The sequence below is a fragment of the Pithys albifrons genome, unplaced genomic scaffold (assembly GCF_047495875.1).
Source record: "Pithys albifrons albifrons isolate INPA30051 unplaced genomic scaffold, PitAlb_v1 scaffold_42, whole genome shotgun sequence".
Lineage (NCBI taxonomy): Eukaryota > Metazoa > Chordata > Aves > Passeriformes > Thamnophilidae > Pithys > Pithys albifrons.
In genome coordinates, this window is record NW_027286057.1 from 115366 (window position 1) to 128356 (window position 12991).

Sequence of the window (12991 nt, forward strand, 5' to 3'; positions counted from 1 at the left end):
TTAAAGACAAAAAAAAAAGGAAAGAAAAGAAAGAAACAACAAAAAAAAAACCACATCTCGGAGAATATAAATCATCCCGTTATTCCAGCTCTACATCCTAAAAATGTTTCTCAGCATCGCGAGTGTCTGAGGGATGACAATACGTCAATGCAAAGGAGAAAATCAATATATTTGGAAGGAGTTTTAGGGGGTTCCAGGCCTGGCGGAGGGAGGGTCAGGGCGGGCGGTGGCGGGAACGGGGCTCGGGGAGGGAGAGCAGACGGATTTCAGTCTGAAAACAATAAAAGATCCCATTTCTGTAATCATGTGGTTCCAATAAACACTCATTGTTTGCTCATAAAATGTCTTTACGACTCGCTACGGCGGAGCCTCCACACAACGGGATTTTCCCAGCGAACAAAACGAAGGCAAAGCTGTTTCTTTCCCTCTTCCCCCTCCGCATCCCGTCCCCAAACCTTCGATTTATTTCGTGCTCGGAAAATAAAAATAAGTGCGGGAACGTGGCGTTGTCTCAAAGGCAGAGGCGAAATTCCGAAATTCCCCTCGCAGGGAAGAAAACGGCAGAGCTGCGTTTTGTTGGGCCGATAATTCCCACCCCAATGGCCGGCGCAAGGACCGAGCAGATTTCTCACCAGCAAAGGGAAGCCAACTTTGGAAACTTGGCTTTTATTCCCTCCCAGACCCTTCTCGAGCTTTTTATTTTTAATTCAGTTTAACGCGGCGCCGCCAGAACCCCCCAGGATTTCACCAAACACTCTCAAATTAAACTCGAGGAGGCCATTTTTATTTTCCTTTTTTTTTTTTTTTAAACCACCAGAAAACAACAACAACATCAACAAAAAGGGAAAAGGCGGAGAGTGAGGAGCAGCCCCCGGGCCTCCATCCCCCATTTCCCCCTCAAATCCCCCGTCACACATTGGGGAACCCCCAAAATCGCTTCTAATAAACCAGAAAATCGCCTCGGCGTCCCCTCCCCCCGGGTTTATTTAATGTCCGCCCCTGTATATCGACATATCCAGCCCTCGACGTGCACAGACTGCACCAAACCAGCTCAAAGCCTCGCTCGGGCACACGGGATTCGCTTTTTAAAACGCGGAGGATTTCACAAGAAAGGGGAAAGAAAAGGCAACCTCGAGAGGAAATGAAGTCACCCCATTATGTAGTTTATATGTATTTATATCTCTCCTTCGGCGGCGGCGGGAGATGCGGGAGATGGAGCAGATTAGGTGATGGATGGGTAGGTGGGAGGAAGGTGCTGGGTAGGTAGACGGGAGGTTAACAGGGGAAGGGTCACGCTTTAAATCTCACCCGTTAAACCTGAATTAAAGTTGCTGAAAGGGGGGGGGGGATTGCAATGAAAAAAAAAATAGAAATAAAGGCGAGGGGAGGGACTCGCATGCAAATAAAAATCCAAAAGCCAACGCCGCGTTAACCACTTCGCAGGAAAACCAGAGTGCTCCTGGAAGTTATTTTTGGTATTAGTTTTTACGACGTGGAGCCTGTTTCAATTGCTCCTTTGCAAGAGGGGGCTAATTCCAGAAAGCTCAGCAAAATTCCACAAAATTCAATAGAAGCTGATAAAATTCCAGACAAGCCCATTTTCCAGGGAATTTTACACCCGGCCCCGTTGCAAAAAAAAAAACAAAAAAAACCAAACAAACCCACAAAAACCCAAAACCAACAACAACCAAACCAACAAAAAAAACGTAGGAAAGAAGAAGCCCTTGAGGCGCAAAGAGTCGATTGTTAATCAGCTCGCGCTTAATATTAATTAATATCCCGAGAGGGGATATCGCGGCCGCGGGGCTGGGGGGGCTGAGGGGATGGGATGAAGGGCTGGGGGGGAGTCCGGGGGGGAAGGGGCGTGCAGGGCCTGGCGCACACAATTAGGAGCGCAGCTCATTAATTATGGCACTGCCAACAGCGCCCCACCCGCGCTGCGACGGGCCGCCCCTCCGCGCATGCGCTCCCTCCCCTTACTTATTTTCTTAAGGAAAAGTTCGGCTTAATTTTTCCACCTTTATATCTTTTATTTTTTTGCCTTCCTCCCCTCTCCCTTCAAGAACCCCCCAAGACCCCCCTCCCCTTCGCCATCCCCCGGCGCCCCCCGACCTTCCTCCCCGCACCCCGAATATGACATCAGCAACAGCAAATCTGGCTTTTTTTTTTTTTTTAAACCCGAATTAACCGCATTTCTGCCGCCCCGCAGCAGATTTCCCTCATATCCAAGCTACACCCCTCGCTCGCACAACGATGCATCATTATCCTTAACACCCGGGCTATGGATCATTAGTTACACATTTTAACCAATAAGGGAACACTTACCAGAGGCTCCTGTCTCCCCCTCTCCCTCTCTCTCACTCTCTCTCTCTTTTTTCTCTGTCTCTCCCTCTTTCTGATCCACTGACGCTGCAGTTCAGCTCCACAGAAACATTAAAAAAAAAAAAAAGACAAAAAAAGGCTAAAAAAAAAAAAAGGATGGAAACAAAAGCAAAACAGTTCTTCTCTGGTTGGGGAAAGGACGGGGGAAGCTGGAGGAGGAATCTCGCTCTCTCTGGGTTGGTTTTTTTTTGGGCTTAAAAAAAAAAAAAAGGTATTTACAACTGGTTGTGCCCCCTCATCATCGCATCCTGCAAAGGAAATGCATTGCGTTTTGCCCCTAGGGGTGGGGAATAGGAGGCGGCAACCAGACGCAGCAGTAAACTCATTAATGCCAAAATGCCCAAAGCAACCAAGAATTCCAATCCCAAGGAGACGGGGAAGGGGGGTAAAAAAAAAAAAAAAAATCGAGATTTTTTTTTTTTCATCTTAAGCAAAAACAAAAAAAAATCATCATCATCATCATCATCACGCTAATAATTAAGGGGGGGAAAAATACCATCCTACCCCTGGCACTGCTTGGACTGTTAAAGGAAAGACTACTGCGAAAGAGTCATAAGAGAAACCACAATAAAAAGTTCACGTTCATGGATGGAGTCCACATGACTTCCTGTGGCCAATCCAACTTGTGATTCAGTCGTAAACTTTTATTGCTCAGCTGTAAATTTTCTGCAAACAACCAGGAATGCGTTGCATTTTTTTGTGACGAGTGCAAATGCTCTCGTCTGTCGCCATGTTTATACAATTCTGCTCTAATATTGGGATTTTTTTCCCCTCTACGCCCCCCCCTCATTGTCTCCCCCACACTTTTTTTTTTAATCTTTTAAGCGACCACGTTAATCTAAAGAAGGGGTGGATTTTTAATTTTTTTTCCCCCTTTAAACATAGATTCGGTTTAATTTGATGCTCATTAATCCTCCCAGCATTTCTTGAGATTCGGCCTCGAGCATTATTATGAATTTCCCTGTTGGTAATTAGTTGCGGGGGGGGGGACAGCGAGGAGGAAGAGCAGAGGAGGTAAAAAATGGAGCAGGGTGGGTTTGAAAAATAAATACCTTAAATGCTGAGGGCGCGTTGATTTTAAAAGCGTTTAATTAACAGTCAAGGACAATAAGCTCGAGGGAAAAAATAGGGAAAATGGCTATTCCCGAGCCCCCCGGATTTCTGTGCCAGACAGACCCTGCCAAGGGTGTGTCCGCTGCGAATTAAACCTTCCCAGGGTACAAGAATTGCCACTGCGCACCTTTTGTGCCCCCGAGCCCCCCATTGCCCCCTCGCCCCGCTCCTCACTGCGCCCCTTTGCCCATCCCAGCCCTGAGGGGCACCTGAACTGCCCGAAGCCCACCCAAAACTCGCTCCAAAGGTGCGGGATTGACTCCGAAACTCTCGCAGCTCTTTTTCCTAAATTCCCTAAACCCATCCAGCTTTACAATTCGCTGTCGGGACACCTCCCAACATCTTCAATAATTTCTTTGCCCCTCAAGGCCCCCCCGCGCCTTTTGTTTGCCCGCACCGAGTCGGGGCCGTGATGCTCAAAGGCGGAATTAATTTTTTTTTGGTACCCTTTGGATAATTTTTTTCCCTCAGCCAGGGGGGGCCATGTAGAGGGCTGGGAAATATGGATTGGGAAGGGGAGCGACATTTTTTGGCCGTGTCGAGGCCTGTTCGGCGACACCCCACGAACCACAACTGGGGAAGCGGCGACCGCAAAGCGCAGCCTGTTCAGATGGTTCCTCCTCGTCCAACCTTGCGCGGAGCCTCTTTCTGCTCCTCTTCTCCTTATACACACCGAGAACTATTTTATTTTTCCCACCTCAACCCTAATTTTCAACTCTCGGCGCCACCCGCGCACCCACAGCCAAAAAAACCCGCAGAAATATAAAATATTTTGCCGCGTTTTTCCCCGATCCATTTTCCTCTGCGCCTGAACATTTCCAGGAACAACTTTTTTTTTTTTTAAATTTATTTTTTTCCCCAGGTATTTCCACGCATTAATTTAATTCTAATTGTCGAAAATAAACCAAGTAGGGGTGTGGAGGGGGGTCTCCCTCGCAGCCCCTTGGATTTATTTTTGCCTGCCCCTGGCTGGCTGCGTGTCTGGCTGCCCGAACAACACAAAGGTTGTAATACAACCGGATGGAAGGGGAAATTACTTTATTCACTTTACAAACCACCAATAAATTTTATAACAGGTAGTTAAAAGTTACGAGGGGGGAAACTACGACCACAACAGCTTCCCGAGCACAATGGAGATCCCATTTTCCAGCGAGCAGACAAGATAATAAATTCCATAATGTGAAGAGGAAATTTTGATCCTGGCAGGCAGAGGAGTAACCTGGGCGAGCATTTTCTGCAGAGCCCTCGGACCCTCCTTTCCCTCCCTCCTCTATAAAACCCCCTCTCTCCTCCCGGTATCAGCGAGAGTATTTTGGGGGGAAGGATAAAAGAGCTGAGAATTTGAGGGGAGGGGGTAAGTCTGGGAGGGAAAAAAATAGGACGAGCTAAAACAAATAAAGGGGAAGAATTGCCTTTTTTTGTACAAATCCAGCTTTCAAAGTTTCCCCCACCTTCGCCCCCGCGCATCTTCCTCCCCTCCCTCTTTCCTCGCCTCAATCCGCGCACAAAAAAAAATTTAATGCCCGAGAAATTCGTTGTCTCTCAAATACAATCCGCGCCCATTTCGGAGTATAAAATCTAAACGAATTTTTTCGCCTAATGGCCGCATTATCGCGCGGCGGCGGCTGTGATTAGAATAATAAATTAAGGGAAAATAAGCAATATGCTCAAACTCAGCTTTTCGAGGAATTATATTTTTCACAAATCACAAATGGAGATCCGAAGGAAATTTGATTGGCTAATAAAAAGCCTGGAATAGGACGATATTTCTTACTTCAGGCGGGGAGATGAGTCTAATTTCAGTAATACCGAAGCTATGATCATTTCGGAATAAGCCACTTTGTGAGGAGCGAATCTTCTTTCAAATTACTTTCCCCCATAAAATGGTCTCTTCTCTTTTTCTCCTGAAATGATGGAGTGATTACAGAAATAACTGGATGTCATCTGAAGATGCGACTCTCTTGTGTTGACTACAGAACATAAACATTTACCCCAAAACGAAGTGCTGCCGCTGTAGTTTCAATAATTTAACTCCAGACTCTTTCGATAGATAAATGTCACGCCGTAATATTCGTTCGGATAAAACTACTTAGATTTGTGGATTTAAATATGATGGATAGAGTGCGGATACAGCTTCTTCTGGTTTTATTATTATTATTTTTAAACACTTTGATAAGTTCTCCATCTCCTTCCCCCCTCGTTGCGAGGATATTGTCTATGCCAATCCTTATACATATATTTTAAATTAATTTTTTTTAAAGTAACCTAACAGAAAATATTTTATTTTCACTGATTTCTGCGGGTTTTTCATTGCTGGGGTGAATGAGCACAAATCCCTCAAACCAGAGGGAGAAAATATCCCTTGTTGTAAACGCTGGATAAATATCCCCCAAGAAAAAACCGCTTTTTTAGCATAAACCACCGGTTTATGACTAATAAAACTGCTTACCTTCCCTGCCTGCCCTCGACACGGGAAGTCCAGAACAAGCCTTACTGGTGGGGTTTATGCATTTTTTGGGAGACTAAAGAGGGTTCAGGAGGACGTGACGGCTCCACAGCGAGGGGAAACCTCCCCCGAATTGGGAACTTGGGAATTTCGGGAGTGGGAACCCACGAGAGCTGCGCCCACTCAGCTGCTCAGCCCCCGCCTGGGCCGAATCTGCCCTTTTTGGTGCTATTTTCGGTGCTTTGCCCCCTCCCCATCCTCATTTCATAGGAGGGCGCTGCAAATACGGGGCTGGAAGGGGCAGAAAGTGGGTGTGGGGCGCCCACCCGAGTCCCTGCGCTGCTGGATTTCCTTCTCTCCCCTTTCCAGATCTCCTGGGCAGAGCCCAGCAATGTCAAGCCCTGAGGCATTTAAATCCTTTAAGCTCGGGGGGTTTGGGTTAGGAATGTCTGAGACCCACCGAGGAGGCTCCAGAGCCCTCTCAGCCCATCCGGGCGCGGGCGCGGAGCTTTATCTGCGATATCTGCGCAACCCTCCCGGTCCTGTCGCATCCCCGCGCTGAGGTGATGTGGGAAAAAGAAAAAAAGAGAGGAGAGAGACAGACCCGGGTTTAGAGATCAATAGACTTCGCTCAACGAAATGACGCTGGTGGGAAAGGAAATATTTAGGAAGTTTATCTCCCTTTGGAGGAGTAGAAGAGAGACCTGAAGGCACCAGGGCGACGTTTTGCTGTAAATGAAATAATAAGGGAATAAAATGGAATAAAATATACTCAAATGCAATAGAATAGAGCAAAACGCAAAACCGTAGCACTGCTATGAAGTAATAGTTGTAATAATAATTAAAATAGTAATAGTAATAATAATAATAGGAAAATAAGAGGGTGTGCTACGTTAGGACTCGCGTCCATGGGGAGGAAGGTCGGAATTTGAGGAGAGAGTAAATGGGAATTTTCGCCAAGGGCAAAGAAACAAACAAATAAACACACAAACAAACACACAAACAAACATACAGTCACTGCTTTCTTGCCACCTTCATATCTTTGGGGCGTTTTCCGCGCCCTTTGCCCACAGGGCAATGCCCTCCCGGTGCCACCCCCGGCGGGCTCGGGCAGGTTGGGGGGGACACACCTCAGTGTCTCTGCAGCTCTCGAGGTCTCGCTGACGATCCCTGCGAGCACCGACTGCACCCCAAAACTGAGGGGGGACGAGATCTCCTCCCCAGCTGCCACCCCAGAGGGGTTTCTGCACCCCCGGACCAGGACTTTGCACTTTCGGCATCTTTCAAATGGCATTTCCCAGCTGAGAGAAGCAAAAACTCAACGCACCTCATTCCCACCCCACCAAAAGGCAAAGGAAGACCCAACAATACCGGAGTCGTTGCAATATTTGATTTTATTCTTATTTTTTGTGGTGGACCTACAGCTTCAGGCGGACAATTAGCAGCAACATTGGCGGGTTTAATGAGGGGCTTTTGCCGGCGCAGCAGAGAAATGCCCCTCTCAGGAGGGGAATCCTCCTCCTGCCTCAGCCACCTCCGCCGGGGGGGGCGAGCCAAGATATTCTGATTTCCTCCCAAATAAAGAAGAGCCTCGGCTTTTTGAAGGGTGCCAAAGATGATCTGAAGGGTGAGATCTCAGACAGAGCCCACCCTGCTGCTGTGGCGTGTGGGTGCTTTGAAACAGAGACACAGCACTGCAGGCAACGCAGTCATTTTAAAACCTTTTTATTATTATTATAATTATTATTATAATTATTATTATTTACGTAATGTCTCACGTATACAATACAAATCCACGGTGTCCAGAAGTGGGGTTTTTTTCTTTTTCTTTCTTTTTTTTTTTTTTCTGGCGGTAATTGCTACATTCAGAGTTTGAACACGCAGAACTATGTTTTTACATAAAACAAATGACGACTTTTTTTTTTGTTTGTTTCGAGCATGTTGCATTAACAGATAAGTCAAGACAAATAGATAACTATACATTCAGTGCAATTTAGTTCTACACTACTTTATAAGCACAATAAAATAATACAATACTGTGCGTTCTCAACTAGGCAGTTTCAGTTGTTGGGATTTTTTTTTATTTTTTTTTTTATTAATTATTTCCAAGAAAATAAGCAGCAACAAACGACAATAAAACCGCATTACAAATACTTCCAAAGCATGACTCCTTCTATAGGTAGTGATAAGTACAATACAAGGTTGGTTGGTGGTTTTTATTTCATTTTTATTATTATTATTTTTTGCTACTTAGTAGCTTGCATCAGGGCAGAAACGCAGCTCGCTCTCTTAAATAAATTCTGAGTGAAATTCAGGATATGTCAGCCCCTTGTTGATAATAGGTTTGATAATTATTGCAGGTTTTCCCTTTAGGTAGTACATGAAGAACTTCGAGTGCTCACACAGGCAAAGGGTAAACAGCGCCCATAGAGACAAGGGAGGGGGTGGGGGGCGGATTTTGGCCTATCAAGGTATATTTTGGCCTTCCAAGGTATGTACAAGCCTCAGTCCTATGGCAATGGGAGGATTTGGGGGCGGGGGAGGCTCTTTGCGGCGCTCCCAGGTAATGCTCACCCTCCAAGCTCCTCTTCTGCTCTGCAGGGGCCGCAGGAACGGCCCCTCCGAGGCGTTTGATCAATGGTGGGAAGGGAGAGCTCCACAGACACACAGACACTACACAAACAGGGAGGCTGGAAGCGCCCTCGACTTCCCCTGGGGTCACTGGGAGAGGCAAAACCGAGCTTGGGAAAAAAAAAAGGGGGAAAAAAAGAGAAAAAACAGGCAAAGTCAAAGCTACTTAAATAAATACAAATTCTGCGCCCAGCCGCGTGTGCAGCTCCAGCGTTTGCTCCAGGCTGGGTCGGGGCTGCAGAGCTTGGGCTGGCTTTGCTTTGCTGCAGCATTTCATCTTTCTTTCTTTTTGTTTCCTCTCTCCCTGCTCTCGCAGTCGAGCCAACTATGTATTTATTGAACTAAAAACGCAGCTATTAAAGAAGGAGGGGAAAAAATGGTAAAAAAAGAAGTAGGGGAAGTTTCTATGACAATAAAAAAGGCTACAACTGTTTGACAGGTAGTTACTGCTGTGTGAGCCTCTCCATTCTATACTCTATAAAAGCAAATGACCGTCGTAAACATCTCGATTTATCATCTGCCATAAAACGAGACTTCAAGGGGCTGAGAACTCAGTCCTTGCTTTCTTCTTTTTCCTCCTCTTCTTTTTCCTCTTCTTCATTCCCTTCTTCTTCCGTTTTCTCCTCGTCTCTGGCCCCCGGCAGCTTATCTTTATTGTTTTCTTTTTTCCACTTCATCCTCCTGTTCTGGAACCAGATCTTCACTTGTCTCTCGGTCAGTCCCAGGGCGTGAGAGACCTCAATCCGCCGCTTCCGTGTCAAATACGGGTTGAAGAGGAACTCCTTTTCTAACTCCAGGGTCTGGTACCGGCTGTAAGTTTGTCTGCCACTGCGTCTTCCGGGAGCTGTAGGACACAAACATCAAATAACTTCTTAATTCTCCCCCTTTGGAGGTTCTGCTCTCCCCCCCCCTCCCTCCTCCCAGCCCCCCCTCACCTCGATTTTCTTAGAGAAACTGCTGCCTCTCCTCAGCCCTCAAAAGAAAAAAGGGAAAAAAAGCCCCTTTCAACCCTTTGCCTATGAAAGGTATTAAAGGAAAGTCGCTGGGTTATTATTAATAATTGCTATTGCTGTTAATGCTGGCTCTGCCCTGCCCTGGCTTTTCCTGGGGAGTGCTCAGCCCTGGCTGGAGGGAGGTGGGTGTCAAGCTCATGCACAAAAGAAACCTTCCAGCTTCCTACAAGGGGATTCTGGATGCTGAGTCCTGGTGGGTAGCTCCATTCTATGAAAAAATATTCCTTTTCCTATGAAAGGTGCATTGTTCACCATAAAATCCTCTTTAGCCTCTCTCCTTCTTCCTATTCCTTTCTCTCTCCTCCTTTCTTCCTTTTCTTTAAATTTCTTTCTTTTCTCCATATTTCTTTCTCTTTCTTCTCTTTATTTTTCTTTCTCTTTCTTCTCTTTATCTTTCTTTCTTTCTTTCTTTCTTTCTTTCTTTCTTTCTTTCTTTCTTTCTTTCTTTCTTTCTTTCTTTCTTTCTTTCTTTCTTTCTTTCTTTCTTTCTTTCTTTCTTTCTTTCTTTCCCCCTCTCTCTTTCTTTCTTTCCCTCTCTCTCTCTTTCTTTCCCTCTCCCTCTCTTTCTTTCTTTCTCTCTTTCTTTCTCTCCCTCTTCCTTTCACTCTTCCTTTCCCCCTCAAAATACCCAACTCTTTTTCTCTGTTTTGCTTCTCCAGATATTCATCCCCAAATCCAGTCCCAGGCTGCTCCTATTTGCCAATAATCACGCCCTGAGAATTTGAATTTTCTGTTAACCCCCCCGTGCTCTCGGTCAGGGCTGTGTGTCTGTAACACACAGACACAGACAGAGATTTCCCTGTGCAAACACAGAGATTGCCTTTAAAACAACTCGAGGTGGACATTTACAGCAATAGCCAAAAAAAAAAAAAAAAAGGAAGAAAGAGAGGGCTGAGGTATGTGCAGCTGAGCCTCTGCACTTCCTTCTGCACTTAATGAGAAAAACAATCTATTTGTGGGGGGAAAAAGCTCCAGGTTGAACTGATTGCATCCTTGAGACTACCTCTAGGTCAAAGCTTAGATAAATAACGTGTTTTCCTCTGCGTCTCTCTCGCAGCCTCTGGGCCACATCCTCTCTCCATTACCCACAGCTCCATTCTAGTCCCTTTCTTTGGCTGTTAAATTTTCCTGGGGGTTACAGGGGGAAAACTTTGGGGCTCTGATTGTCCTGAAAATTCACACTAACCTTCACATGTTTTGAATTAACGAGGCTTCTCCACAGCCTTGGTCCTTAGGTGGGGGAAACTTGTACTTTGAAGTATTTCGCTTTCTGTGCGATTATTTGGACTTCACATGAGCAAAGTTCCATTCAGCCCGAGTTATTTCGAATTTCCCACCCCCTCGTTTTGTTGTTTTGGTTTGTTGTTTTTTTTTTTTTTAAGCCAGGACTGTTCTCCTCCACCCCACCCCATAGCTCCGAGCTAAGTTTCCTTTATGCTTAAACTTTTATCTCTAGGCTTTAAGAAACAGATGTAAAGTATTAGTAATACTTAGACAAGTTCCCACCTTTCAGGCTTCGTCTCCAAGCGGTTATGAAAGGCTCTATGACATTTTAAAGAGCGGTGTATTATCAACATGCAAACAACCTCGTGGGAGCTGTATCTTATTGCCTATCCTCAAGGCAAGCAATAAAAAACCCCAAGTTTTACTTTATTGTGATTTAAGCCTTTTGCAGGGAATCACCTTGCTGGCTCTCTAGTAACTGCTGGCTGGTTTGCTTTCAAAGGTCTTCCTAAAAAGAAGAAACATTAGCACAAAACTGCTCATTTCTTTCATATTTCCCAGCTACACCTCTTATATTTATATTTTTAGGTATATATATATGTATGCATATGTGTGTATGGGCATGTTTATACAGCTTTATGTTTGTGCTTGGATATGCATACATATACATATAGACAGACAGACAGAGAGAGGAGAGGCAGAGAGAGAGAGAGAAAGAGAGAAAAAATAGAGGAAAACATTTAAGGAGGAGGAAAAAAAGGTCCTAACCGTGAGGTCTCATCCATGGGAACATGAGACTGGGAGACGAATTTTGATTTAAATGCCCTTGTCCCTCGCTAGAGTTACTGTTGGAAGACGATTTACAGTCAGGATATTGTACAACAGTCGTCTCTTGCTGAGCACCATAAAGCGATTGCCTCGGTAGAGCTTCATATCCATAGAATTTAGAAGCGTCTCCGTGACACGCCAAGGCGCATGGGTTTTGCTGGTATCCAGAGTTGGAGATGCTGGAGGTTCCGTGGTGGAAAAACTCTTGGACGTGGTGTGAAGGGTGCTGGAAGGTGGGAGCAGTGGTGCCCGGACCATACACCAGAGCATGGCTCCTGCTCACACTTTGAGGAAATCTGCAGTCGTAGTAAGTTGGTTCCAGCGATTCACCGCCTTTGTACTTGGAAAAGAGAGGATTTACAAAGTAGGAACTCATGACCCTCGCATGCAAAAAAAAAAAAAAAAAAAAAAAAAAAAAAAAAAAAAAAGGAGAAAAAGAAAAAAAAAAGACGCTTTAATTCTAGAGCAGTGCGAGATTGTCCCTGGACTGTCTCAAGTCCTGCTTTTTAGTGGCTTTTTTTTTTTTATGCGATCTCAAAGGCGTTTCATGGTGCCTCTGTGTGTCTGTACGGTTGGTTCTCGGTGCTCTTGACTTCTCTTGTAATCTGTCGGTAGGTAGAGCTCTCTCTCTCTCAATTTCTCTGTAACTCTGCTCCTTCCCTTTAACACCACAGGCAAATTCCTCAAAATCCCGGTGGTGTGGCTTTTTTTTTTTCCTTCTTCTTTTTTTTTTTTTTTTCCCTCCTCTCTCCCCTCACACGCGAGATGTTCACATCCCTCCGCCACACTCGCGCAGCCTTCAGCCAAATGACAGCGGCTTGGGGCGCTTTTTTTTCGCTTTTTTTTTTTTTTGGGGGGGGGTGGGATGGATTTGTGGAGGAGGAAAGGTGGTGTATGGGACACACACACACACAGAGCCCCCTGCGGAGGGGGGGACCCCGCACCTAATGAGTGGAGGAGGCTGAAGGTGCGCATTAATATCCACACCCCCCTCCCTTTTTTTTTTTTTTTTTTTTTTTTTTTTCCCAGCAGCAGCCTCTTCACTGATGGCAGCAAATACATGCGCTGGGAGGTCAGCCTAGGTAACCTCAACAGGTAAAGGGAGCCCAGGCAGCCCCCCCTGCCCTTCCCATTGCCCCCCTCCACAAAAAATATTCGAGGGGAGCTCCTTGTAGTGCTCAGCATCCTCCCCCTCTCCGTGGGGTTCGCCAGGGAGGATGGTGGGGGTGCCCCCGGTGTTGGTGTCATTGTGTTGGGGTCGGGGGGGGCTGCGAGGGTGAGTTTGGTCCCACTGTGAGGGGGGCAGAACGGGGAGGGGGTTCTGCTGTGGCTGGAGTGGCTGAGCCCAGATTTC

At 46.0% G+C, this 12991-nt stretch overlaps 2 protein-coding genes across 3 annotated transcripts in view; both read right to left on the reverse strand.

The window, feature by feature from the left end:
• The window catches only part of HOXC10 (homeobox C10), a 69543-nt gene that overhangs the window by 32592 nt on the left and 23960 nt on the right, over nucleotides 1-12991 (reverse strand). The gene's annotated exons all lie outside the window — the stretch shown is intronic.
• HOXC8 (homeobox C8) lies at nucleotides 7089-12013 on the reverse strand. 2 transcript variants are annotated; one of them, XM_071581813.1, is made up of 2 exons: nucleotides 11578-12013; nucleotides 7089-9416 (listed from the first exon to the last, which is right to left on the reverse strand). In XM_071581813.1, the coding sequence occupies exons 1-2, from the start codon at nucleotides 12011-12013 to the stop codon at nucleotides 9124-9126; spliced, it is 729 nt and encodes a 242-aa protein (XP_071437914.1). In that variant the 3' UTR covers nucleotides 7089-9123. The 2 variants fall into 2 exon arrangements, 1 of the variants encoding a protein (XP_071437914.1); XR_011700051.1 differs by lacking the exon at nucleotides 11578-12013 and adding an exon at nucleotides 9508-11563 and having other exon boundaries at nucleotides 9327-9416.

Bases quoted from the DNA above. Each gene is read 5' to 3' on its own strand.
- HOXC8 (XM_071581813.1), bottom strand. From the start codon at position 12,013: ATGAGTTCCTACTTTGTAAATCCTCTCTTTTCCAAGTACAAAGGCGGT. The intron at 9,417-11,577 runs GTTAGGACCTTT...TGTGTCCTACAG, and splicing joins CCCATGGATGAGACCTCACG to CTCCCGGAAGACGCAGTGGC.